At 48.5% G+C, this 26,512-nt stretch overlaps 1 protein-coding gene across 1 annotated transcript; it reads right to left on the reverse strand.

Moving 5' to 3' along the window:
* Positions 1-259: 259 nt before the first annotated feature.
* LOC149342473 (putative serine protease K12H4.7) lies at positions 260-26,330 on the reverse strand. The gene is made up of 9 exons (XM_089544862.1): positions 26,013-26,330; positions 22,196-22,380; positions 13,148-13,383; positions 10,201-10,336; positions 8,519-8,633; positions 7,159-7,360; positions 6,555-6,648; positions 5,280-5,488; positions 260-554 (listed from the first exon to the last, which is right to left on the reverse strand). The coding sequence occupies exons 1-9, from the start codon at positions 26,229-26,231 to the stop codon at positions 439-441; spliced, it is 1,512 nt and encodes a 503-aa protein (XP_089400988.1). The 5' UTR covers positions 26,232-26,330; the 3' UTR covers positions 260-438.
* Between the last annotated feature and the right edge of the window lie 182 nt (positions 26,331-26,512).

Here is a 26,512-nt window from a genome sequence, read left to right on the forward strand (position 1 = left end):
GCTGAGGCATACAAGTGTAGCTTTGTAGCTGCGCTTCATGTGGCACATATGGGAGCCTTTTTTTTGTGTGTAGAAGCAATTCGGGTATACTACTACTTGCAGGCACCTTGTGTATGCACTGTGTTTTGTTTTCTTTAAGACTGCTGTGATATGTCTCAAAGGGGGAATTATTATGCATAGCTAGTTTGTGTACCATTTGCATGCAGCAGCAGCGTGCTGCTGTGAGTGTTGCCACATTGCACATAAATGTACATACATCTTGCCATTCACAGACAACCACTCATGCCGTGGTTTATTTGCATTTTGTGAACTGACTTGTACAGTGAGAAAATATATGCACTTTACACAAACTTGGTTTCTTTGCTTTTTCAACGTTTTTTATTGCTGAATTGAACTCCCTTTTTCGTACAAGCAGCTCAGTTCCCAGCGGCACTGTGGCTACGATGTGGCTCCTACCCATTTTCCAACGAGGAATTCAATCTGTTCTCTTGCCGCTGTCAGTTCAGGCACGTCGTGCTCAGAGGGTGGGTACATGTCTGCGCAGTGGGCAGTGCCTGGAAGCAAGAATAAACATGTCGCATTAGATATGAAGCAGCTGCAGAAATCCTGGCAAATAGCTTTGTGCAGGCATGTTTTAAAATCTTGCATTGACCTAGTTTACTTGGAATGTCTCGTGGCAACAGATGTACACGTGCTATTCACTATGATACTGTACAATCGAAAGTGATGAGGCTCATCCAAGTGTGTGTCATATGGCTTGCGCAAACAGGAAAACTGTGGCAGCCAAGTCCTCTTGCAATGCAGGCTTGTTTCACCACCTTCAGTTCACACGCAAAGTTTAGATCACCACTGTCATAACCCACCTGAGTTTATGGTGAAAGAAGAGAGCGCAAAGCGGACACGGATGAGTAAGGGAACATGACGAGCGCTGCTTACTCACGCTTACTCGTCCGTGTTGCCATTTTGCGCTCTCATGTCTTTCACGAATACGCACCAACAAGCCCAGCTGTAAGTACTGCTGAGTTTATGGTACCCTTGGCTGCATTTTCATTCATATTCACTCCGTCAGCTTGAAATGGTGCCATCCTCTCCATTTTGTGTAGCATATCATGAACCTGTGTTCTCTAATTCACATTGCTCCTTTTCTGTTTCTAGATAAGGTGCTGTCTGTTAGTGTATCGTTGCTAAGTCACTGGTTATGTCTTGTTCATTGGTGCCTATTACCATCTTGGAAACTCATTTTCAGTATTTCGTATGAGTAAAAAAATGCAATATTTTAAATGATTCGGAACGAATAGTAAAGGGACAGATGTGAGTGGGGAATCCAATTTTTTTTTTAATTTCACCTGTGTATAGTTGCGACTCAAATCTTATAGCACATATGGTTGTGCATAATAGAGGTGTTAGATGTTGTTCTATAGGAAAAACTGTAGTATACTGGGAATGAGTGGAAGCCTGGGCCAGCGGCACATAGCACTTTAACGACCAGTGAGGATACCCCGAGGACAAGAAAGAGATGTTGAATGTATGAACAGTTCATACACATTGTATCTCGGCCTAGCTAATCTTGATTTAATGAAATTTTCAGTGTATTGAAGGCTAGCTAAGTTCGATCACAATCAAATTAAATTTGGCTTCTGTTTGCTGAGCTTATATTTATCATGAAATAACGTAAGAGTGAAGAGGTCAGCCAGGTAAAAACTCTGCAGCAAATTTTAGAACCGAAAAACTAGGACAGAGAGAAGACTTGAAAAGCACACACGCAGCCTTCATGTCTTGTCTCTGGCCTAGTTTTTCGCCCAGTTTTTCAGAGGTTCTCAAGTTGCACAACATGCTAGAAAGCTAAGCTGCAGCGAAATTAAGCTAGAAATACATCATGCTCGGCAACGATGCGAGGGAACTGGGAGATGGTACCACATACTTTGTAGTGGTGATGTGTTTCAGACACTGTCGTTTTGGGGGAATGCACGCACGATGTGCAGCGAAACGCACAGAAACTGAGACGCTATACGAGGGGCAGTGTTCTGGCTCTGGTTTACTACAGTTTTAGCAGAGGCGAGGCGTAAACTGCGCGCGCATTTCATGGACGAAGTCAGTCCTCGTGTTGCTGCGGTAGCGTATCGCCGACCGCGGACGAGGGTATGCCAAGACTCCCTTATTCAACAACGAAGTCTGGAGATTTGTGTTGCCTACGGCAAAATTATGGGTGCATAGTTGACGATTTGATTCACGCGTTTAACAGCTCCACGTGAGCAAAACAATAGAGGAACGACAGGACACGTGCTGCTGTTGTACCTTCGTGGAGGATTTCTAGACGGGTCAACAAAAGCAACGCGTTCTGTTACGTTTTCAGCATACCGGAGACGTACTACCGGCGTGCGCAGGACGCCTCCTGCGCACGCGCAGCGGCCCCCTCCGGTATGCTAAAAACGTCTGTTCACCCACATATGCCTCTATACGGAGAACACCCCCTTTCCCTTGTGTGGATAATGGCTTGCGTGTGCATGCCTGCGCGGTTGCTTATTTCGCTTCAAAGGTGTTAGCAAAATTCAGGGGGCACTTTGGCTCTCTAAAGTGCTGCAAGGCGAAAGCGTTTCCTGGCCACTGTTTGTTTTTATTTACTTTTTTATTTTTCATGTTTAGTTTTTTTTGCTCCTTTTCTTAGTTTTATTGTTTTTTATTTTTATTTCCACATCTTATTTTATTTTTGTTTTTCTTATTTTTATTTTCCTTTCCTTGACTTTACTCCTTTTATTTTATTTATGAAGCCCATGCATTCACTAGATGCGCCTTTATTCATGCTCGAACCTATAATAGGATACAACTTAAAAAAACAGCAGTTGCTAACACTGGGCCACGGTCCGCGGCGTCCTGTATTACTCCGCTGGCCAATCGCAACTGTAAACGAAATCAGCTCTTTAATGTTTGACTATATCAAACAATCCATGTATCAAAATTCTAGAGCTCATAACTTTTTTTCTTGTGATAACCTTCTTGTTTACGTAACAAGGAGTGTTTAAGTAGCGGACTACTTTTTCGTCGTGGTGGAATTCTGTGCGCGAAGGCTGAATGTGGGCGGAGCTTCACTGCAGACTTAAGTTGTATCCGACCATAGAGCCTTTTAAGCAGTGACGCTGAAAGGCGGACGAATCTGCCGACGCGTCTGTCGACACGGCTGCCGACAGCGTCTGTCGACACTCCTGCCGACGCGTCTGCTAACGACAGTATGAGGCATTAAAGGCTTTCGCCTTAAAAATTCTGTGCCGAAGCATGAAACAAAGTGTACCCGCCGCACAGTGGCTCACTCCATGGTTAAGGCGCTCGTCTACTGAGCCGGAGTACCCGGGTTCGAACCCGACCGCAGCGGCCGCGTTTCGATGGAGGCGAAGCGCAAAAGGCGCCCGTGTGCGGTGCGTTGTTGTTGTGACTGAGAGAAGAATGAAAAGGAAAGTGCACGGGCCTGCCAACTGGCTCCAGCCGAGCCACCACCGCTGCCACGTGCAGATAGAGGAGGGTAAAAGATCAGATGAAAGAGAAAAAGAAAAAGACGCGCCTCGCAGCAACAACCGCGTCCGCCGAATCGGACGCTGGCTGAAAAAACAGATAAGCGGCCGAAGCCGCGAAATTATTCCGGAGCCCTCCACACCGGCACCTCTTTCTTCTTTTCTTCTTTCACTCTATCCTTTATCCCTTCCTTACGGCGGCGCAGTTCGGGTGTCCACTGCGATATATGTGAGGCAGTTACTGTGTAATTACCTTTCCTCAAAACCAGTTTTTTTTTGTGCTATGAGGGACCCCGTAGTGAAGGGCGCAGTGATGTCCTGCGTCTTTCTTGGTCCGTCGATCGTCTTTCGCGCTGTGTAAGTATAGAAAATTCAGACCAACTCGCGCAGCTTTGCGTCCTCCAATCGTTTTTAATGGTTTTATGGAGGTTTGACGTCCCAAAGCCTCTAGAATTTCGTCTCCATCGAAATTCGGCCGCCGCGGCCATGATCGAACCCGCGACGTCTTTCGGGTCAGCAACCGAGCGCCATAACCATTAATCCACTTAGCGGCCGTCCTCCAATCGTAACTGCGCCATTCATTTCTTCGAAAACCAATCTTCATTTTTACGCCGTTCCGGTTTAGTTCCGATTTGGTACGCATGGCAGCACTTACGAATTGCACTTTCGAAAACATTTAAGCAGATTTAACGGGGGAGCTGTTAATCTCTCATTACAGTGGGGCACCTGACTAGTACTCAAAAGATTAACTATCGGATTTTAGTTACCCACGTGTTGACATGTTTTATCTCTATTCCGACGTCCGCCCACCGGTGACAGTAAGTATACCGAAGAAAACGTTCTTTTCACTAAATGACCCATTTTTAAATATAACCAACATGCCTCGGTGAAACAGCCTTTTCAAATAGCTGTAAGGCCTTGTCTGCACGCCCGCACTGCCCTGCACTGTGCGATGCAGGCGACTACCAGGATTCTGCTAAAGGAGGCGTTGTCTTAACCCGCCAACATCAGATTTAAGTTAACGTGTAGTCGCCGAATCGAGAAGTAGTCGATGTGATACGTTTGTGCGTACAGAGGGCAGGGGGAAGAGAGCGACTCTAGATATAGACAACCCCTTGCTGCATCACCACACGCCTGGGAGCCCAATCGAAACTAGCGTGCTCGTATCACTCTCACTGGTAATTTTTTTTGCATCATACTGAAGGGTTATGAGCTGATGCTCGCTTAAAATCTTGTACTTTGGTTGCACGTGACGTCACGGGCGCCACAATGATGTCCAAGGCATAGAGCTTCCACACGGAGCTGGTGGCGATTAGAAGATTAAAAAAAAAAAAAAACGTGCAGGTTTCCGCCGTGCTTCTCCGTGGTCCCAAAACAATGGCGGCCGCTATAACGTCAAGGGGACCCATGTATAGACCTTTTCACTGTTTACAGCTTGATTGAGCGCGCGTCACGCGTGGGTGTTGGACTGTGCTGCGCATGCGCACCAGATGCCTGTAGGAAATCCGCCAATCAGAACGCTGCTGGCACAGTCCAGTGGAAAATGGCTGCGCTCAAAAATGCAAATGTGAAAAGGCCGATACTTTTTTCGACAGGGCACTGCCAAAGGTTCGTTCTACGTATCTATCATTACAGCACACATCCAGGCGCCCTACTCTAGTGTGTACATAACATTCAGTCCGAGCCCTCATTTTTTTTTTTTTTGCCTCGGATGGCAGGGAACCGGTCAAAAGACGCGCGAATAGAGAGTGACTGCGTCCATCTCGAAGCACTGACCGTTGATAAAGATGGCGGTCACGTCGTGTGCGAGGTCCTCGGTGATGCCCAGCGCGTGCCACGGGTCGATGGATCCGTTGGGGAAGGTCACGTTGTGCACCGCGGGGCGGAAGCCGCCGTAGAAGGTATTGGTGCGGCGTACCGCTCTCTCCAACAAAGCTTCGTCAAAGCGGGCCCCGAAGATGTCCTTACACTGCTTCACGAAGAACCTTTTGGGAGGAAAGAAAAGTGCAGGATGTCAACACTGCGATGTTGCAACGCGGATAGTCGCGCAAAGCCACGCTCGCTGTATACATAACTGCTCCTCAATCACAAATTGACACCTCTACCAACTCAGCCGCTGCAAAACGCAAGCTTGACGTCGCAGTTGTTGCCGCATCGGTCCATCTACGGCCTGAAATGTCAGCCAAACTTCCGGGCAGCTCTTCGTGGCACCACGCCCTCCGCTCTACCGACAGGAAACAAGTCTACGCGACGGTCACAGTATGAATTTTTTTAATTTTTGTTGTAACAATGTTTCCTATGCAAGTATATTTCGAAGTGACTAAAACGTAGTGCTCAAGCCTATCCGGATTTATCGGAAACCATGAAGACTCAGTTTTCCTGTGCGGGCATGCAAGGGCAATGCCTACAGATGCCCGATGGAGCCCCCCCCTCCCCCTACACACACACACACACACACACACACACACACACACACACACACACACACACACACACACACACACACACACACACACACACACACACACACACACACACACACACACACACACATCGCGACCTGCGAAGTTTAGCTCTCCAACTCGGACCGCAAGAAGCGCTTCATCACAAAGCAGGTTTTTTTGAGACCATCAGGTCAGCGACCAGGGGTTTCCCCAGAAAATTAGGGTGTGTGTGTGTGTGTGGGGGGGGGGGGGGGGTGCGTTGAGGAGTAGCAGTGTCATTTTTAAATTTTTTATTTGTGTCATCGATGTGTCGCGCTGAAATAGCAAAGTTTATGACTCCAAAACCCATGACAAAGATGACAAACATATCCGTCACTGGCCAGCACATTAAACAAAGTCAGTGCGTTGCGCGTTAAAGTTCCTCGAAACAATAATCATCAATTGTGTTTCGGTACTTGAAACTTAAAAAAAGTGTACTTGAGAGACCTTAGAAATTAGTTGCAGTAGCTCCTTTAGTGCAGCGTCTCCATTCCTTGTTTTTCTGTTTTTAAATGTGCGGCTAGGCATCTGTGAGCCCGTCTGATACACCGCCTGACTATATACTCACTCAACAGGGAAAAGTGAGCCGAAAGGCTGATCCTTGAGGTCCGAAGACTGGTAGTAGCCGAACTCGACGCACGTCTGGTAGGTCCACTGTCGACCTGCACAAGCGTATAGTATTGAACACAACTGAGAAACGCTGGCGATAGCGGCGAGTTGCCTCCGTTTCTCATGCCGTTATACAGCTGCCTTCATTTCCTACTATGACCCGCTGTTTTGTTCCTTCGTAGCACCACATTCTTCGTTTTGGCCTTCGGCCTTATTTAAAGTATAGCGCGTCTCTCAGGCCTCAGGCACTATATAAAGATACTCAAAGCAGTTTTTGTACAATTTTATACACCTTATATTACGGCATTTGTAAAGTGCTGCGTCATGATACGTTGCAGATTGACTACGAGTCCTGACTTTATATGTCACAATACTTTATGTTTTGTCATTCACGACTATACATGTTAATTCACTTGCATTTATTGTGACATAGACGGCGGTTGACGGCTTTTGTTCTAATGGGACATATACTATAATGCTTTCTCATTATTAAAAGTCATCCGGAAGAGCATGCTGCGAGAAATGCGAAGAAAAATGTGGTGGTACGTTGCGCGCGTGCCCACCTCCGGCTCCCTCGGTGCTGTTGAACTCGATCTCCCGCAGCGAGTTTATGAATGCGTCGTAGTCGTAGTCCAGGCAGGGCTGCTTGGTGGCGTTCAGCAGGATCTCGTTGACGGCGGCGAACCTCTCCAGCGGGCTGCGGTCGTCGCTCGGGTCCGTCATGGTGTCGCATAGCGTATCGATGGTCACGCTGTTGTCTCCGCCCTGCGCGAAGCAGTGTACGTGCGGTGCCGTTACTTCCCTGCACCCCCCCCCCCCTCCCCCCCTTTTTTTTTCATGAGCGCATCGAATACGCAGTGCGATGATCGAGAGAGCTGACTGAGCAGTAATGTGGAAACTTGACCAGACAATAGCGTGCCACAGCACGGGAACACAAAAAGCAAAGCGCAGACACTGCGCTGTGCTTCTTTGCTCTTTATGTGTTCCCAGCGCCCACAGGCCTAAGTTTTTTTTTTATTGCGAAAGCAATACTGCTTCCACTTTTCTGCCATCGATGGAGGTTCATCCTTCGCTCCGGCGCAGCTGCGGTGCAGCTGCGGCGCGCTACCACGTGACCGCGTGACGTCACGACAAGAGGAGAGCTGGGGGCCCAACTCGTCTCATCGATGGAGGCTCATCCTTCGCTCCGGCGCAGCTGCCGAGTGAGAGCGCTCGCTAGACTGGGATAAAACGGGGCGGCGGCTGTGCTCCTGGCAGTGCTATGCTATGTCGAAGGATGCGTACAAGGCGAGGCTGGAACAGTGTGCCGCGGCCAAGCGACGGCGCCGGGCCGAAGAAACAGACGAAGAAAGGGAACAACGGTTGGCGAAGCAACGTGCGTATGCTGCAGAATGGCGAGCACGCCGGCTTGCTGCGGGTGCATCTACAAGTTCAGAGTAAAAAGCCATTTCTTTACGGATCACCAAAGCGTGTTCATCGGAATAAATAAAGTACATTTACAGTAGACCCATGTTGTGTCCAGAGTGAATCCATACGGGTAACCATATTAGCAGAACCAAGTCGTGACCAGAGTTGCACTATACGGGAAACCATGTCCAACTACCAGCAGAACCAAGCGCAGCCAGGTGTTATTGCTTTCGCAATCAGCCAGGCTTAACCAAGCTAAGCCTTCAGCCAATTTTTTTGCACGTGACATGCACCTCGTATATGCCGAACGAACTGTTTCAGTTCCCGGCATCGCATAGAACCCATCGGCTTTTCTAAGCCTCAAAAATCACGCCGCATGGTTGTCGGTTTCTCACGAGTAGAATGCTTGAAAATGTTCCACAACAAATTAAAGACACCGCTTTGCCGTGAGGCATGCGCGTGCTCCTATTCCTGGTATGTGTGCGTTAGTTCGGCAATATAGGCGCGTGTACATACCTCGAACTCCCTCGCGTCCTTGTTGTACTGGACTATGCCTTCAAAGTTTCCAGCCAGGCTCTGGAACAGGTTGGCCATGTTGTTGGCGTTGTATCCGTTGAAATAGGTGCACAGCCTGCGTAAAAGATAGGCGGCTGTTTAGTCCCCACAAAGAGGCGCTATGGCCTGGGTCGGCAGAAAACGTCATGGAGGGGCTTTAGCCAGGGGGAGGCAGGAAAGAAAGCATCAGGAGCATATGGAAAGTGCTTGTCGTGAGAAGCGTCAAGCATTTCAACCGCTTTCAGTATTGGGTAGGCGCCGGAAGCGCATGCGCATGCTCATGGAAGTAGCTGTGCTGAGAGTCAGTGAAAAAAAAAAAAGGAAAGCATGGAAAAAAACGCAACAATTATGTAACAAAAAACAGCAGTTGGTAACAATGGGCCGTGGTACACGGCGTCCTGTGTAGTTCCTCTGACCAAAGACAACTGGAAGCGAAATCAGCTTTTTAATGCTTCGATATATTGAACAAGCCAGAGGCACCAAAATTCTTGAGCTAATAATGTTGTCTTGCGATTAGCTTCTTGTTTGAATAAAAAGACAGGGTTTAACAACGGAACACGTAATACTTTTTGTTTCGGAGGAATGGTGGTCCTGAATGTGGGCGGAGCTTCACTGCAGACTTCATTTGTACCCGACCATTGTTGGTCGATTGGAAAACCCTACTTGGGAAAGTTAGCGTAATGGAAAGCTGAGGAAAGAATAGTAGGGGAAGAAAACTACGAATTAAAAGAAAGGTACGGAAGGATGGTGATGACAGCCTGGTATCGTGTGTGAAATCCAGAACGACCTTTCTCGCTTGAGTCTGGTTGGGGCAGTCGTGCATTGATTGGAAGCAGGTCATTCAAGAGCGTCAAGCAATCAAAGACGCAGCACATGATCTGCTGTCTCTGGTACAGTGCACTCATCGCAGCTGCAACATGCAGAAATGCGAAAAGAGAGAAAGTAAATAACTGCAAGACAGGCAGGTAAACCAGATTAAGATCTTGTTTTGCTACCGTATTCCAGGGCAGGAGAACAAAGGGGGCAACGAGACAAAAAAGATAAGCAAGAAAGAAGGACATATACGCGATCTGCTCGTAAATGAGCGCTCACAAACGGATGTGAAGAACCACGACGTAAATGTGTTTGGAAACGTCAGCTGCCTTGAAAGCAAAGGTGTGCTTAACGATGCTCACATGCGGTGAGCTTTGCGCTGAAGAATCGTTTGTTCAAGGTGGTGGTGGTGAAAAACTTCTTTAATACTCAGAGAGAGTTTGGGGATCAGAAGACCCCGCTGCATGGTCGGTATCCTTAGTGCGGGACACCGCACGACGAGGCCGCGTCTCGCGCCCGCTTTACTGGAGCCCTTTGGGACTCCAGTGTGGAGCAGTTGAGGAGGGCAGTCTCCCATGCCTCTCGGGTGGGGGTGGGGGAAGGTGAGGATTCTGAGTACATGCCCACACCATGTGAAAGATATCGCAGATCTCTCCACAGTGCGGGCAGCACTGCCTGGTCGCGTCCATGCATGTCAACGTGAAGAGAAGACAATTGCGTAGAGAGCGAATTGCCGTATACACTTGCTCATCAGAGGCGGCACTGCCGACAGTGCTGCGTGACCAAGCTATTGTGCGCGGCGGCTAAAAGACTGCTGCGAGTGCGCTCACTTGAACATGTCCTTGATAGATGGCCAATTTTCGGGCGTGCCTGCCAGGTAGGTGAGGTGGTCCACGGCTTGCTCGATCTGCTTGTCGCAGTCAGGCCCCGTTGTCGCCAACGAGTCACGCACCACTCGGAGATAGTCTGCGCATGATCGCACAATGATGACATGGACAGAGGAGAGACTATCGAGAGAGCTAGCCAACAGGACTAGAGGACGCTGCTGGTGCATGGTGTTAAAAAAAAAGAGTGATCACTTCCCAAGTTGTTCGTTATAAGTAGACGTCGTTATTTATCATCATCATCACACGGCTTGGGTTTACTGCAGGGCAAAGGTCCCAGCCAAAGACCTCCAGCGAGCCAGCGGGCTTCAAGTTCGTCAGTTCATTGAACTCTCAGTCGCCTTTGAGTGCATTTTTCCTCATATCCACCCAGACACATCGATAGACCATCGGCTGTCAGTTCAGCGCAGTAGATATAAGCTCAGAACAGTTCTACTATAGCGTTCAGGTCTGTCTGGACGTCTTTTCGGTTTGGGATTGTTGAGGCGTTTGCATCGTCAGGGAAGGCAGAGCGAAAACATGAGGACGAACATAAACGGCGGACGGGACTGTCTGCCTTTCATGTTCGTCCTCGTGTTATCGCGCTGCCTTCCCTAAACTTGAATAAGCCCGCCAGCCTCACCTGCTCGCGTGAATCGAACTGTCACTACAAGGAAAAAATTCAAGTTTACTGACAGATGCACTGACTCGCGCTGCATGCTTATATACTTCGACAAGTTTGCTTCTGTATGTGATTCATTCTCGGCTCGTTTGAACCATCTCTTGGTGCGTTGCGGTGCGAAAGTCCTTTGCAGGTCATGGTCGCCGAGTGGTATATGAGCGTTGACTGCAGCTTTCGAGTTTGTTGGGATTTGTTTCTGCCATCAGGCCTTTTGTCTGGAGCAGGCATGCGTATTTTCAGCTGAGCTCGCAATGGTTTTCTCAGGTAAACTAACAAAGTGCACTGTTTGAAGAGTGCATAATGGCGAGTTACAGGGAGGTTTAGAGTTTGTTGAGTCGGCTAACATCGTCTAAATAGGCAAATAAAAAGTTCATTGCAAATCTCTGCTACGTAAGACAGGCTAAGGGATTTAATACACAGTCCACTGTTAGGGGCACTTGGGTGAGCGACAGCTTACGATGTTCGTGGCAACGTTTAGGTTCGTGGCGTGCACACTCGTCGATATACGCTTTGTTTTCATACAGAATATGCTGCACAGTTTTGACTGAGCCGCAATTATTTCGTTGCGGACTCTTCACTTTTCATAAACGGTATACCGTAAGCCGTCTATCAACGCAGCGTTTAGACGAAGACGGCGGTAAATAGTTTCCAGATGGTGAGGAAGTCTGGGTGGCAATCTAGATCTGAAACGTGGGTCGATGAATGAAGGAATGGGTAATGATGTGTTGGCAAGCTCCACAGTAGATTCTTTTCTTCATAAGCATATCTTTTATCCAGTTTGGACGCATTTGATTTCGTGAAAAAAATCCTCCTGTTGTTTCAGTGCTGAATACCTTTGCGGGCTGCTTCATCTGCTGGTCAGAAAAAGCGCTAAAAGAGTTAACAATCGAGCCGGCATTGACGTATTCGCGGGAGGAGCGCACTCTCGGCCTGTGGTCTTTATTTTTCTCTGGCTCTCTCCGGCGTATGAGTGAGTTGAGAGGACAGGACGACGGTTCTTCTTAATCACCGATATTTCTGGTGTCACATAAACTAGGTCAATGTTTTAAAGCGAAAAGCTTCGCTAGGCTAGTCAACACTGAGGCTAGCGTGGGCCCCCGTCGTCAGAAAAAGCCACAGGTGCGCATGCGCGAACTGCGTGACGTCACACCCGAACCGCGCCATAAGGAAAGGAAAGTGAAAAGAAAATTGGTTTTAAGGAAATGAAATGCCTGTCTCTCATATCTTGGTGTACACCCGAAAGGAGTGACGTCACACGCTGCACAAATAAAAAAATAAAGAAAAGACAAGCAGTGCGTGAGGAACTTGAGCAATGGGAGAGCCGGCTCACCAGCTGCGAGCTAGAGGCCCAAAGGGCACTCATAGCACACGCAAGCGAGGTGGCCAGACTCAGTGGAGCCCTGGACTAGGGGACCACCCAAGGCTAAGGAGGCAACCTCAAGACTTGAAGAGAAGACTTGAAGAAGACCTCCACTGCAGGCTAAATCTTATAAATCAATAAAGTTTCTACTCACTCACTCACTCTCGTATCTCGGTGGACACCCAAACCGCGAAGGAAAGGAAAATAAAAAGAGAATTGGTTTTAAGGAAAGGAAACGACTCCTGCCTCTCTCATATCTCGGTGGATACCCGAATCGCGCCGTTAGGGCCTTAGAGAAAATGAAATGAAATGAAAATTGCTTTAAGGAAAGCAAATGCCTGTCTCTCATATCTTGGTGTACACCCGAGAGGAATGCACGCCACACTACATGTCTCTAAAGCAACCTTCTAAGACAGCGCCGTATTCACTACACGCGCGGCTCCTCCTCCGCCTTGCCGCAGCTTTTCACTTCGAGAGCAAAATTTTTAATTTTTTTTTTGAGGATGGTGAGGGGTGACAATATATATCAGTCTTTCTCTCCTTTTATCATCGGTGCAAGCCACTTTAGCGGCCCTTTAAAGTTTCTTGGTCACTCCACTTCCCCAGATTACGCTATAGCATTACGCTTTGTGAGGATCAGCTGTCCAGGGCGTGCATGCTGTGTGATAAGCGCTAGTAGAAAGCCAGACACGCTAGACTAGCAGAAATTAGAAATTTCCTTCTCTTCCTGTTAACTCACGGCGTGTAATGGTATATGCGAGGCAGCCGGTCGAAATCGCAAATACGAGATATCGGAAACGTCACGGATATGAGATATGAGGTCACCGTACGTGCGCCCGCCAGTGAAGGTGGCACCTATACGGCTTGCGTACCTTTGAAATCAATGATGGCGTAGAGGGGTGCGCTCGAGGCCACGGCTCCGACGGCCAGGTGCGGGTACTTGAGCTTGAACCAGGCGGCCAGCGAGCCCGAGTAGGAGCCGCCAAACACCACCCACTTGCTGTCCGGGCCGAGCTTGTACTTCTCCACCATGGCGTCGCGGAAGACGGCCCCGTCGGCCAGTGCCTGCTCGCTAGTCAGGAACTCCAGATTGTCCACCGACATGTCTCTGCAGCACGCAGACGCGAGATCGATCCAGTGTGGTGTCAACCATATATAAGTGGAGGGAACAGACATGGCTCGGGAGCACAGCTTTCTTAGGCGAACAGCGCGAAGGCTATGCCCCAAGATGGGTATATTGCGGAAAAATTTCTTATGGAAAAGCCACACCGCCCCTATTTCTTTTACTAATGAATGGACAGAGCAAATGGGACCATCCATCCATCCGTCGCCATAAGTCCGCCCCTGACTGCAGGGCGTTATAGTTTGGCTATTACGGAAGAGGCTCCTACGATGATAGCGATATGTGTTCCTCGTTAGAGGCTTGTCTAAATCATGGCGCGACCGAACCTAATGCGCTACACAGTCTGAAAATTATATTTGTGGGGTCACTGGTTGTCCCTAGTTTCTTGAGCGATCACCAACTTCTGTTGGTCCGCCGCGCGCGGAGCATCGCAGCCTGCGCTGAGCTTCTGGACACTGAGGGGCATCGTCAGTGGCAAAAATCTAACAAAATTACCTTTCTCCATAGAAGGAGGCGCGACCTTTTAAGTGTACGTATACGGTCGCGATTAATTAGTTTTAAAAGATATGCTCGAATTACTAACATTAACGTTCGTTCCGCATATCGATGGGCACTAACGATAAAAAAGTAGACGCACCACGAAAGCAGAATAAAATTTTTGTTCCTTGGAACCTGGTTGGTTGGTTGGTTGGTTTATGGGGTTTAACGTCCCAAAGCGACTGAGGCTATGAGAGACGCCGCAGTGGAGGGCTCCGGAAATTTCGACCACCTGGGGTTCTTTAACGTGCACTGACATCGCACAGTACACGGGCCTCGAATTTCTCCTCCAAAGAAATTCAGCCGCCGCGACCGGGATCGAACCCGCGTCTTTCGGGCCAGCAGCCGAGCACCATAGCCACTGAGCCACCGCGGCGGCGTATCGGAGGGAAAATTCGCTCTGTCGGTAGAGATATGCTTGTTTGGCGGACGGCCCACTCCGTGCGCCTGACTTTTTGGCTGCATTTTTCAGCGCTTCTACAGCAGAAACTTGAAAGCACCAAAGTATAACTTCAATGTAGTTAATTGCACATACTGGAAAAATTAACAGTGGAAGAAATTTAAGGTGGAAAGCACAATACACAGCGCTGTGTCCGTGTGTTTTCATCCTAGTCTTTGTTGCGCTGTTACTTTTTCCAGTAGAAGCCCACGCGGTCCACACACATTTCTTTAGCAGTACAGTTCTGGTTTCCCTACGTTCAGTTACAGGCAGATGCATCTCATACTATAATAGAATACAACTTTAAAAAATTCAGGGGGCCACTTTGCTGACCTAAAGTGCGGTTAGGCGAAAGTTGCTGCTTGTGTCACTGACGTGTGGTTAAGATGTTAAGCTTCGCCTCTAAGAGTGGAACGCGATAGCGTCGTGCAACGCTGCCAGGGAGTCCACAGAACGCCATCGCTAATTCGGCTCTACGCCTTGCTCGTCGGTAAATTGGTTGCTGAGGAAAGGAATGTATCTGTCTCGCATATCTCGGTGGACACCTGAACCTCGCCGTAACGGGAAGGGCGGATGATGGGAGTAAACGAAGACACTGTATCCACTAGACGCGCCTTTGTTCATTCCAAACCATCGAGCTGACATGGCGGAGCGTCCATGGCTTTCTGCGTGAAGTCGTGATTTCGTGCAGGTTCCTGTCAACCCGTTTCTCACTTGAATATCTGAGCGAAGTCATTGGGAAAAAGCTCTATAAAGATCTCTGCGATGTGGTTCTGCCCGTACCGTTATATCGGTCTCTTTACAGAGCAGGCCTTGGGAAGAACGTTTTAAGGCGCGTGAAAGCAATGTCAATCCCAGCTGGTGTAAAGTCTTTCTTTTTTAGCTCCACACGGGAACTCTCACTGTAAAACCGTGGATGGTCGAAAGGGGGTAAGGGGTGAGGGAAGAAAGTGTGTCTGTAGTCTGCGCCAGAGCGTTGCGTGTTTGTTATCTAGGGAGGGGTGGGGCGGAGGGTAGAGCTGGCGTGAGGCTCTGTATACCTGGGTCAGCTCGCAGAATGAGTGCATGCGCTCCTTCGTGAATCCCCGATCCGAGGGCACCTGAGCCCGGTTTAAAGAACCTCGGGCTAAACCCCTTACCCTAGCCCACTATCATCCCTCCTTCCCCACTCCAGCATGCGCCCTATGCCCAGAACCCTTCGCCTCTTCCCTCCACATCCTTTCCCTCTGCCCGGCGGACCCTCCCCCGCGGGACCTAGAGAACCTCAAGACCTGGGAGGACTGGGAGACCCTGCTGCGCTCGGAGGACCCGGCCGTGCAGACCATCGCAACCGGCCGGGCTGCCGGTGTTATGGACCTTAGGAACATAAACACTTGAGTGCAGTGGGGTCGTGCGGGGACCCTGGGGCGTGCCCCGAATTCCTTGTACAATAAAGTTATTTCTCTCTCTCTCTCTCTCGAAAGGGGTTTTTTTGTTCCATGGGGTACACATTGTATAATATGCAGAAAAGAAGAAACGATTGAGCATGTGTTCCTGCAGTGTTGGGATGCTGTGTTCCTCTGGGATGTGCTTCAGCGTACCATGAAAAAAGATTTTCCACTCGATGCCTATGGAATTCATTACTTACCAGTAGAAAGCGATGACGGAACCCCATTGGACTTGATTATGTTAATGGGCCTGCATAGTATTTGGAAATGCAGAATGGCGGTTCGACACGCTGATCCTGATGTAAGACCCGCACGACTCTATTTTATAGAAAGTATCAGAAACTTTTTTGAGGAGCAAAAGTTGCAGGAATGTGTACCAGAATGGCTGTCAGTGGAACCGTTATTGTCGATGAAGGACTTTTAAGTACGTCCGTACAAGGTGTGCGGTCGTTTTTAACTTAGTTGGTGATTGCGGTGATTGTTTTGTATGTATGTGTGAATACTGGAAATAAAGAAAAAATAGAGAAGCTGGCATGGCGGAGTGGTTAGCGTGCTCGTCTCGCACTCCGGGGACCCTGGTTCGATTCCCCACCTCGACCAATTTCATACTCGGTTTTATTTATGTCTGGTCTGACTATAAAGGTTAATTGGCTAATTTGGTAATTAACTAACTAACTCTGTCCAACTTACTTGGAGCATCACTATATCATCCCTTTAATTGGTTGCATGGTTACTAGCCAAAGTACAATTGGCCCCGTTCGAAATTCGCGCACTGAGACGTCGCAACCATTTCGACCAATTGAAGAGCGTGACATTTCTGTCGGCAACTCCTGCTTACAACGATGAGGCATTAAAGGCTTCCTTTGAAACCGTATCGAATCTAATTCGCAAGAAGCTACCACAGGAGTATAGCGAAGAGGCACGGAATGTAGTCCAGCTGGCTTGCACATAATTTTCGTCAAAAATAAGTGTTTAAGCGAGGCGGCTGTGATCGGCTAACTTTACGTTCGTTTTCGCTGCACGCTCTTGCTTCCTCCTGCTGTCGGTCCTTGTGTTCTTGCTTGGTTGCGTTTTTGCTATCACTGCTCCTGCGTGTGCTCTTTAAAATTAGTTACGTATCCCCATGGGTGCTATGTCAGCTGTTGGTTGTGGGCACCAGAACAGATAAGCTGGTGACAATGGAACCGCAACAGCCTGAGAGCCTCTAAAAAGGGAGCGGCCGTGTCTGGACCAATCTGTCGCGTGAAAGTGATACGATCCCGGCACGCATACACAGTTTGTAGATATTGGCTAAAGCATTGTTCCAAGTCAGGCGCGTCATGTGACGGCATTCACTAGCGTACGATCGCACTTGACGACAGCTATCCGGCGATCGCACTGATCTCTCGCGCAGGCAGTTCAAGTGTCCATTGTCTTCGCGCTCGGCGGGATTATATGAGGTCCGTTTTCATTGCACGCGAATGACTGTAGGTGATCAGGATTTCGGCCTGCACGGCCGAAACTGTGTAATATTTCTTATGAGAAGAAGAAGCAAAGTAGCTGATGTTCCATAAAAAGCCTTTCACCATCTTCACAATCCTCATTATATAACTTTCTTTTCAATATATGGGTGTGTGCAGATACGGAGGGTAATCGAGATCCCATGACGATTTTTTGTTCTAAATGAATTTTTTATATGGAATGGGCAAATGTGTCGACCTAAGAGAATGGACCTTGGTTTTGCAAGAAACGCTGTAGTTTTCTTGGAAAAAATTGTCTGTCATAAGAGGTGGAAAACATCGCTTTTGCGATTTCGCAAAATCGTGTTTGGATCTCGGCAGAAAGAAAACCAGAATTTTAAGCAACCTGAATATGTTTGCAGTAAACTTATCAAGCTCTTCTGCTGGCAGCAATGCAAAAATATTTTTGGTTCATATAATTAGGCAGAACAAAAATCGCAAACATCGTTCAAAAAATTACACGTGGCAAGAAGGGCACTTTTTCAGAACGGTAATGGGACAAGACGGATTGCAAACTTGGCGAAGAAATTTTTTGGAAGTATTTTTCGGTGCATTTTACTATATAAAGAGGAGGAGGAGGAGGAGGATATAGAAGAGGAAAGGCAGGGAGGTTAACCGAAATAATAATCGGTTTGCTACCCTACACGGGGGGGAAAGGAGTGAGAGGATTAAAAAAAGAAGAAGAAAGGAGAGTAACAGACAATTGAAGTCACTATAAAACGTCACTGTTCGTTAAAGTCACAGCCTATCGTGCAGGCTACTATATAAAGAGAAAATTCGTACTTCTGGGCGGGTGAGTTTTAACGCCACAGCGTTAAGGCTCTCCTTATGCAGAAAATCCGTCGGCGTTGTGAGCGAAAAATTCTCAGGGAAGCAACCAAGGTGGCGGTCACGTGTCGTTGTGGCGTCATCACAACCTGCCCACCGGATTGTGAGCAATTACATCATTGCGGCAACGCACGCACTTCACGAGGACGCAGTCGCCACAGCTTGCCGACATATGCAGATAATCTTCATATAAGAGGCTTTTCTGTCGCATATTGGAGTACCAGAAGCACTACACAAGTTCGCGCACCTTTCGTCTAAGTTTTATTAAAGGGGCTATACTTTATAGAAAAAGCTCCGAAGCTTTGACCGAACCGTTTTATAAACCTGATCCCGAGCAAAAGTATTTGAAAACACTCTTGAAGTGTGGCGAAATTCTAACTATACTAGCCAGACCTCTAGAAGCCAAGCGACGAAGCAGATTTGCTAATGTATTGACCCATTAACAAAGTTTATAAGAAAAAAAAAAACATGCTTCGAGGTATTTACTGAGACTGTGCAATTGTGCTAACAAAAACACGACCACTTGCACTCAAAGCCTACTCATGAACGTTACTCTGAGCAATATCTTTACGGACAATATCCAGTAATGGTAACTGAACGAAATTTGGTCTGTATTAGGCATTTAGTTTTATAGTTTCAAACAATACAATGCAGCCTTTTAGTGCTGGTCTAGAATTGCCAGGTTCTAAAGGTATTTCGGAAAAATTCTGAAGGTTTTTTTTTTTAAATCAGAATCAGAGTCAAAGTTCTCGAATAAAAAAAAAGTTGTACATTTCTCAAAATTTTTGAATTCCAGAAGATTCCAGAATTCCAGCACCTAACTGAACAAAAAAACCGTTTGGAAATACAAATTTTCTCTGGTGGTAGTAGAAAGCACCAATAAATAGTGAGAAGGAATTTCACTTCTAAGTTCTTAATCCATCGCCCTCAAAAGTGCCCTTTTGGCACATGAAACTATTTTGAGCGATGTTTGTTATTTTTTCTGGCCAAATTATATGAGGCAAAATATTTTTACAGTGCTGCCAAAAGAATAGTTTGCATATGTTCACTGCAAAAAATATTCAGGTTAGAGAAAATTTCAGCTTCGTTTCTGCGGAGATCCAAACTCACAATTTTGTGAAAGCGCAAAAGCGACGTTTTCTACCTCTTGTGATATAATTTTTTTTTTCCCATAAAACTGCAGCGTTTCTTGATATGCCAAGGTTCACTTTCACTCATCACAGACGGGGAATACGACCCCGTCTGCCAAAATTGTTACCAGGGAGAAATCGCCACTCAAGCACACATCCTCTGGGGTTGCGCGGGAAATCCGCCCCCTCAAACCTTACTGCCAGCTCCCTCCGAAGAAGGATGGAACCAACTCCTCAAAAGGCCAGACAAGAGCATCCAACTGGCACTCATTTCGTGGGCCCAGGAAGTCGCCCCCACCTGGGGGCCACACCAAGCCCACCTGCCCTAAATCCCACCAATCTATGGCAATAAAGTTGTTTCTCTCTCTTCTCTCTTCATTTTCTTGTGTCAACAAATTTGCCTATCACATATAAAAATTTCGTTGAAAACAAAAAATGGTCAAGGGACCGCGATTACCGTCCTTATCTAAACATGCATATATAATGATGTGCATTATATAGAGTTCAAAGGGAGCAGCATTATCGCCGTTGCATGGCTTGGAGACCATTCCAATAACACAAAGTTGCCTGAAAATATCTGTGATGTACAGGAAAGCATAGTATGACTACCACCGTGGTGACGACACATTTTGACGCGGGAGAGTAAAGCGCGAAGGCGATGCTACAGTAATACTGCACATTGACTCTATGGTTGAACGAACAGTTGCACCAACATTAAACCTTGCCTTCGCTCAGTGAAAGAACAAAACACTTGCAGAAGTGAATATATGACTTGAATGTGGCTTATATACCTACGAAACTATCCGATTTCAATAATTAATGTTTCCTCTCCATATACAGTGGAACTCTTTTTATTACCAGTTAAACTCGCAGCAGACTGCTTTCCAGCACAAGAATACTCGTATGTGGCCTGAAACGCTGATTACCAAACCGTTATCGTCTTAAGCTGGAAGATGTCGACATGGCGGTTTATCGCTGCACGCATCCCAATTACCGCTCATCCTGCAGCAACTGCCGGCGAATTGTAATAGAACTTGCAGGTGCGTCAAGAACGCGCTTTGTCATCTACAGAAGTAAAGGCCCTTGAGAGATTGCATAACACGTCTCGATATGCAGTCATTTACACTATATATCCACACATAGCAAAGAGGCACTGAGGGAGTTACCTGCGCCGGTAAAGTATAACCCCCCCTTCTGGCAAGGGCGTCCGCAGAATTTTTTGCAGGGGGGGGCCCCATTGGTTGTTGGCGCCGGAGGGGGGGGGGGGTATATTCGTAGCAAAAAGGCACTATTTGCGGAGTGAATTTATTTATTTACATATAAATAAAAAATAAGTAAAATACACACATGGAAGAAAAATTACAAACAGCAAATTAAAGCGCGGCTAGGAGAGATACATTGGAGTTTATCAACGAAGAAACAATTAAAATTAATAAAAAATGCAAAAAGATACTATCACTTCGTGGAGAAGAGTGCTCAGTCTTGCTGCATACGGGTTCTCGACTCACCCGGATTGATGACCAGCACACAGCACAATATATTCACAAACACGCAACTACAGTCACTCAGTCAGTCTTCCTTGAACAGCAACTCTAGGCGCTTCGGATTTTTCTGGGCGAATTGCGTGGGGACACGGGTGATATTCATTTCTGTGCTTCATTACACGCTCTCGGTGCACACTCATCATACACATTGATTGGAAAAACGGTTGAACGCGTACGTTGAAAACAAAAGATGACTATATATACAACGAAAACTTATTTACAAGATAAATGCACGCTCGCAGCTTCATACACCTCGCTCCATCTCGCCCGCGCATCCGCACAGTCGAGCAACCGCACACACTGCTCGCCGCTCGTCGTTTTCTCGTCCGCTGTCTTGGTTGTTCTTAGCTTCGTTGACAACCGGCCACTAAAAACACCGAAGCACAAACACAGAGGCGCGCGCACGTGTGGCTTTGGGGGTGAAAGGAACGCCGCGCGACTTCCGAGGGGAAGGGACACTCGCCACTCCGGTCGGAAAATTTGTTTTTGTGTTTTTATGGGGTTCAGAGCCCCAAAACGACTCAGGCTATGAGGGACGGAGTAGTACAGAGTTCCGGATAATGTCGACCACCTGGGTCTCTTTACCATGCACTGACACGCACAGTACATGGGCGCTGTTGTGATTTGAGGCCCAGCCAGAGGTGACAGGCGAGCCAGCCAGGCGCCATCGGGCTGCGTTGACCAAAGGCGCTGGTTTTCGAAGAAGACGCAAGGAACGCTGGTGTGGGGGCGCCTCTGGAGACTGCGTCGCCGTGAACAAAACCAGCTAATCCCCTTTGCCGAAGATTCTGAAAGCGGCGCTTCTACCGCACTGAGCTCTCCCGTGGATCGGAGGAGACAGCGAGTGGCGGCGGCGCCAACTCATCGCCCGCTCGCCCCTGAGCAGCCCGACAAAGCGGGGGTGGACACGGCTCATTTGTCCTTCCCTCCTGAAGAATTCATCGGTGGCCGGCGTACGAACGACGAAGGCGAAAACAAGATGCTCTGTGCACTGTCTGCCTCCATGTCGCTATCTCTCTAGAGATCAAAGAAACAGACACCCATCTCAAGACGGCTCGAAACACATGCTCGCCGGTGCCGCTGTATGTCTGCAACAGGTCGCCCTTCAGCAGAGCTAACGATGGCGTGGTTTGAAAACGGCGGAACGACGCGCGCCCGGACGCGGCATTTCGCAGATGTGACCCAAAGCGTGGAAGCGGGGCTGCTTTTACCCTTTTGGCTGAGCGCACCACCGCCCCTGGCGTGCGGCCATCACTCACGGTTCGAGTGAGTGATTTTCCAGGGGGGTGCAGCCGCCCCCCCTTGCCCCCCCCTCCGGACGCCCATGCCTTCTGGTACTGCTACGAGTTGCCTATTATACACTGTACGCAGCAGAAGTGAGGGGAAAGCTCACGGTGTTGGTTGGCTGAGGCCGTAGAACCGGTGCTCCAGCTGGAAGACGAGTGCGCCGTACTTCTTGGCGAGCAGCATGATGTGCGTAGGCGCCGTGAGCCACTTGGCCGAGGCCGCGCCCTCGCCGCCGAACAGAAGGAACACGGGGCCGCCGGGCCGGTAGAACTCGTCGCTCACAAAGTACCGCTGCGTCATTAAACAATGTTCCGTGTCGCAGAATGTACTACAGTTTCACTCTGCGACGCATTTGCGCTAGTAACCGAACGTACCAACGTAACTGGTTTGTACACTCCGACTCAGTATTAAAGGAAACACAGGAGCACATGGCCCGCGTTCCGAGTCAAGCATGAGTAGGCAAGTAGATGGCACCCGAAAGAACACTGCGCATGCGCCGATAGGGCAACAGCGCGTCGTCTGCTGTTGTCTGTGGCGAATGATGACGACAGTGGTGGGGTATTACGAAAGAGAAGATGATAGACGTTTTCTAGCCGCGGGATCTGTCGCTTGTCGGATCCGTGGTCTGCAGCCGGCGGAAATAAAAGTGCCAGCGAGGGAGATGGAAAGGAGAAAATAAAGACAGTAAGGATAGTAAGAAAGGATAGCGGAGATAATTACTGCTTGCAGCTATATACAAGGATCGCATTAGTGCAAACACACGAACGCAGATAAGACGGGTGACGGGTAGAAAGCTCGCTAAACGTCCTCGATATCACGTTGCAAAGTCGCTGTTGAATTTCAGCACTGACATTAGTATTTGCTGCATTGCCGACTCGCAGCTTTGATAAAAAAAAATTGAAATGCACAAGCGCCATCCTCCTTTTGTCCTCGAGTAAGTAAAAAGGCGTTTTATCTTTCTTGGCGTTTTAGTAGCTTCCAGGCCCGGCTGCAAACCGGAAGTTGTGAAGTTCAGGCGACCACGAGGACTCGATTTCTTATACTGTGCAGGGCTCATTGCTTGAGATTTCGTTTCGTTGGGTTTAACGTCCCAAATTGACCCGGCTATGAGGGACGCCGTAGTGGAAGGCTCCGGATAATTGCGACCATCTGGGGTTCTTTAACGTGCACTGACATCGCACAGTGCACGGGCCTCGCCTCCAGCGAAATGAAACCGCCGAAGCCGGGATCGAACTCGCGTCTTCTGGGTCAGTAGCCGAGCACTATAACCACTGAGCCACCGCGACACCTGCTTGATGATTTAGTGGGGCAGTGCATTATTGCCAAACTTAATTACACTGCATATCTATTATAATAAGGGAGTAATTACTCATTGGCATCCACCCAAGCGCAGTCACACGGGTATACAAGGGAAAGCTATATACAGCTTTCTCAGAAACTTCGTAGTTAAAGAAAAATTCGTCCTGGTCCGGGGTTCGAACCCGGGACCACCGCTACACCGGAGCAGTCGCTCTACCAACTGAGCTAACCGGGATGGCAAGCTTATGTTAGGGCGAGAGCGAATTGATCAATAACTCGAAGTGGGAACAGTGTTGGTCAAATGTTTAGGGGAATCTCCCAAGGTGGAGAAAATTTGTAATAAGGGAGTAATTACTCATTGGCATCCACCCAAGCGCAGCCATACGGCTGCAAGGGAAAGCTATACAGCTTTCTCAGAAACTTCGTAGTTAAAGAAAAATTCGTCCTGGCCCGGGGTTCGAACCCGGGACCACCGCTTCACCGGAGCAGTCGCTCTACCAACTGAGCTAACCGGGACGGCCGTATGGCTGCGCTTGGGTGGATGCCAATGAGTAATTACTCCCTTATTACAAATTTTCTCCACCTTGGGGGAAACCCCTAAACATTTGACCAACACTGTTCCCACTTCGAGTTATTGATCAATTCACTCTCGCCCTACCATAAGCTTGCCGTCCCGGTTAGCTCAGTTGGTAGAGCGACTGCTCCGGTGAAGCGGTGGTCCCGGGTTTGAACCCCGGGCCAGGACGAATTTTTCTTTAACTACGAAGTTTCTGAGAAAGCTGTATAGCTTTCCCTTGTAGCCGTATGGCTGCGCTTGGGTGGATGCCAATAAGTAATTACTCCCTTATTACAAATTTTCTCCACCTTGGGGGGATTCCCCTAAACATTTGACCAACACTGTTCCCACTTCGAGTTATTGATCAATTCGCTCTCGCCCTACCATAAGCTTGCCGTCCCGGTTAGCTCAGTTGGTAGAGCGACTGCTCCGGTGAAGCGGTGGTCCCGGGTTCGAACCCCGGACCGCAATGTTTCTTTAACTATACGAAGTTTCTGAGAAAGCTGTATAGCTTTCCCTTGTAGCCGTATGGCTGCGCTTGGGTGGATACCAATGAGTAATTACTCCCTTATTACAAATTTTCTCCACCTTGGGGGATTCCCCTAAACATTTGACCAACACTGCATATCTATTCCAGGCTGCGTTGATGAAAAACAATTTTCCCGCCGATATTGCGTTCCATGAACGTTTGACGGCGGGTGCGCATGCATAAAAAAAGGCTTTCTCCATGCGTGGCGCTGAATGAATCGAACCGAGGATGGGAAGGGAATGTGTATTGAGGCACATTGGACCCCGAGCAAGGAAATTCCAAGCTGAATACATTTAAAACCAATTGAGTTTACTCCTTAATGAACATTCCAAATAAAATGACGATGATTACCGCTAACGAATTCCACAACAAAACGTATGGTACCTTTACACGCGTATTAACGATCATTCCTACAAGTGCGCTCGGGTTTTTATTAACAGCGCAGGAATGATGTCGTATACACTAGCCCTTGTTTTTATGAAGGCGCACCCTTAATTTGTACCATTTTTTTTTTCACTGAGGCTGACCAAATCTGACCACCACTTCTCCTCTACCCTCACACCTTCCCTCCCTACTAAAAATTTGACCCCCCCCCCCCCCCCTAATTCTACTTCCAGGGGAAACCCTTGCTGCGCAGATATGTATGAGACAGCTGCAAAGTTTTATTGCATATGCAGGCAGACTTCATGATCACAAAATTGGTTATGTCGAAAAGAAATATGCGCGGTAACTGTCGGTGGACTCCTAAAATGCGCTATTTGGGAGCGGATAAAAAGAGAGTGGAACAAGGGAGGAAGAGGCGCTCCAGAGAACTCCATCAACCACTCCAAATTAGATCCACCGCGGTGGTTCTGCGCCCGAGAGACAATGAGAGAGATGGGGAGGGTTAAGAAAGTAAATTGTAAATTGCCGGGTTTAACGCCCCGAAGCGAAACATGGGCTTTGAGGGACACCGTAATGGAGTGCTCCGGATTAATGTAGGGCACCTGGAGTACTTTAACGCGTGCTGACTTTACACAGCACACGGGCACCTTTCGCGTCAACGAAACGCGGCCGCCACGGTCGGGTTCGAACTCGAGTTGTCTGGCTCAGTAGTCGAAAGCCCTATGATAGCCATTGAGCCACCGCGGCGGGGCTGTGCGGTAAAAAAGACGGATAGATTTACGAGAAGAATGCACTGGCTTGTTACCCTGCGCTGGGAGAAAGAGAAGAGGAATATAAAGAGGGGAAGGAGAGAAAAAGCCCCAGTTGAAATGTCAAGTAAAATAAGGGCTCTAGCACATGACAAAGTCATATAGCCCATCACGTGGGCATGGCACCCTGCCAATGATCGCTGCCCCCACAATCGGGAAACGTGTGCCCACCCCCGCCAAAACACACACACACACACACACACACACACACACACACACACACACACACACACACACACACACACACACACACACACACACACACACACACACACACCCACACACACACACACACACACACAGAGGGAGGGACGTATGTGAAGACTCCACGGCAGCATGCACGCACCTGCTTCCACGTGTCCGTGCTGGCCGGGTTGAAGTGACAGCGGGGCTGGGTGAACCACAGCTCCTGGGGCTCCTTGGAGGTCAGCCGCAACTGACTACGGGGCTCTCCCAGCATGCCGAAGCGGCCGCGGGGCCGGCCTCGGTGCATCAGCGGCGTGCGGGCCAGGCATGCCGAGACCGCAAGCACGAGGAGCGGCAGAGACCGCAGAAGAACGCCCATGGCTGTTTTGTCCGCGCGTCAGGTCTGTCCGTCTAGCTCTAAGGAAAGGTTGGTAGTCTGCACCGCCTCTTGTACAAACCGCTGAAAAGGCCAGAACTGGTATCTTTCCTCCTTTCTTTTCTCTCTTTGTGCAGGGGCTCGACCGGAGGAAAGTGATAGACGCTCCCTATCAATCGGGGGACCGATAAGCTCCGCGTCGCCGCAGGCATTTTTTCTGGGACGTCCCTCTTTACTTTTTATCTGACGTATCATGTTTTCTCTCGTGGAGTGAAGACGGAAAA

This window comes from Amblyomma mixtum, chromosome 5 (genome assembly GCF_055824585.1).
Source record: "Amblyomma mixtum isolate Tamu chromosome 5, ASM5582458v1, whole genome shotgun sequence".
NCBI classification, from domain to species: domain Eukaryota; kingdom Metazoa; phylum Arthropoda; class Arachnida; order Ixodida; family Ixodidae; genus Amblyomma; species Amblyomma mixtum.

What these genes read in the sequence shown, in the direction of transcription:
- LOC149342473 (XM_089544862.1), bottom strand. Translation starts at nt 26,231, where the DNA reads ATGGGCGTTCTTCTGCGGTCTCTGCCGCTCCTCGTGCTTGCGGTCTCG. An exon ending in GGCCTCAGCCAACCAACACC is followed by an intron (nt 13,384 to 22,195) that starts GTGAGCTTTCCC and finishes TGCGTGCTGCAG; the next exon opens with AGACATGTCGGTGGACAATC. An exon ending in TCTATCAAGGACATGTTCAA is followed by an intron (nt 8,634 to 10,200) that starts GTGAGCGCACTC and finishes TCTTTTACGCAG; the next exon opens with GCTGTGCACCTATTTCAACG.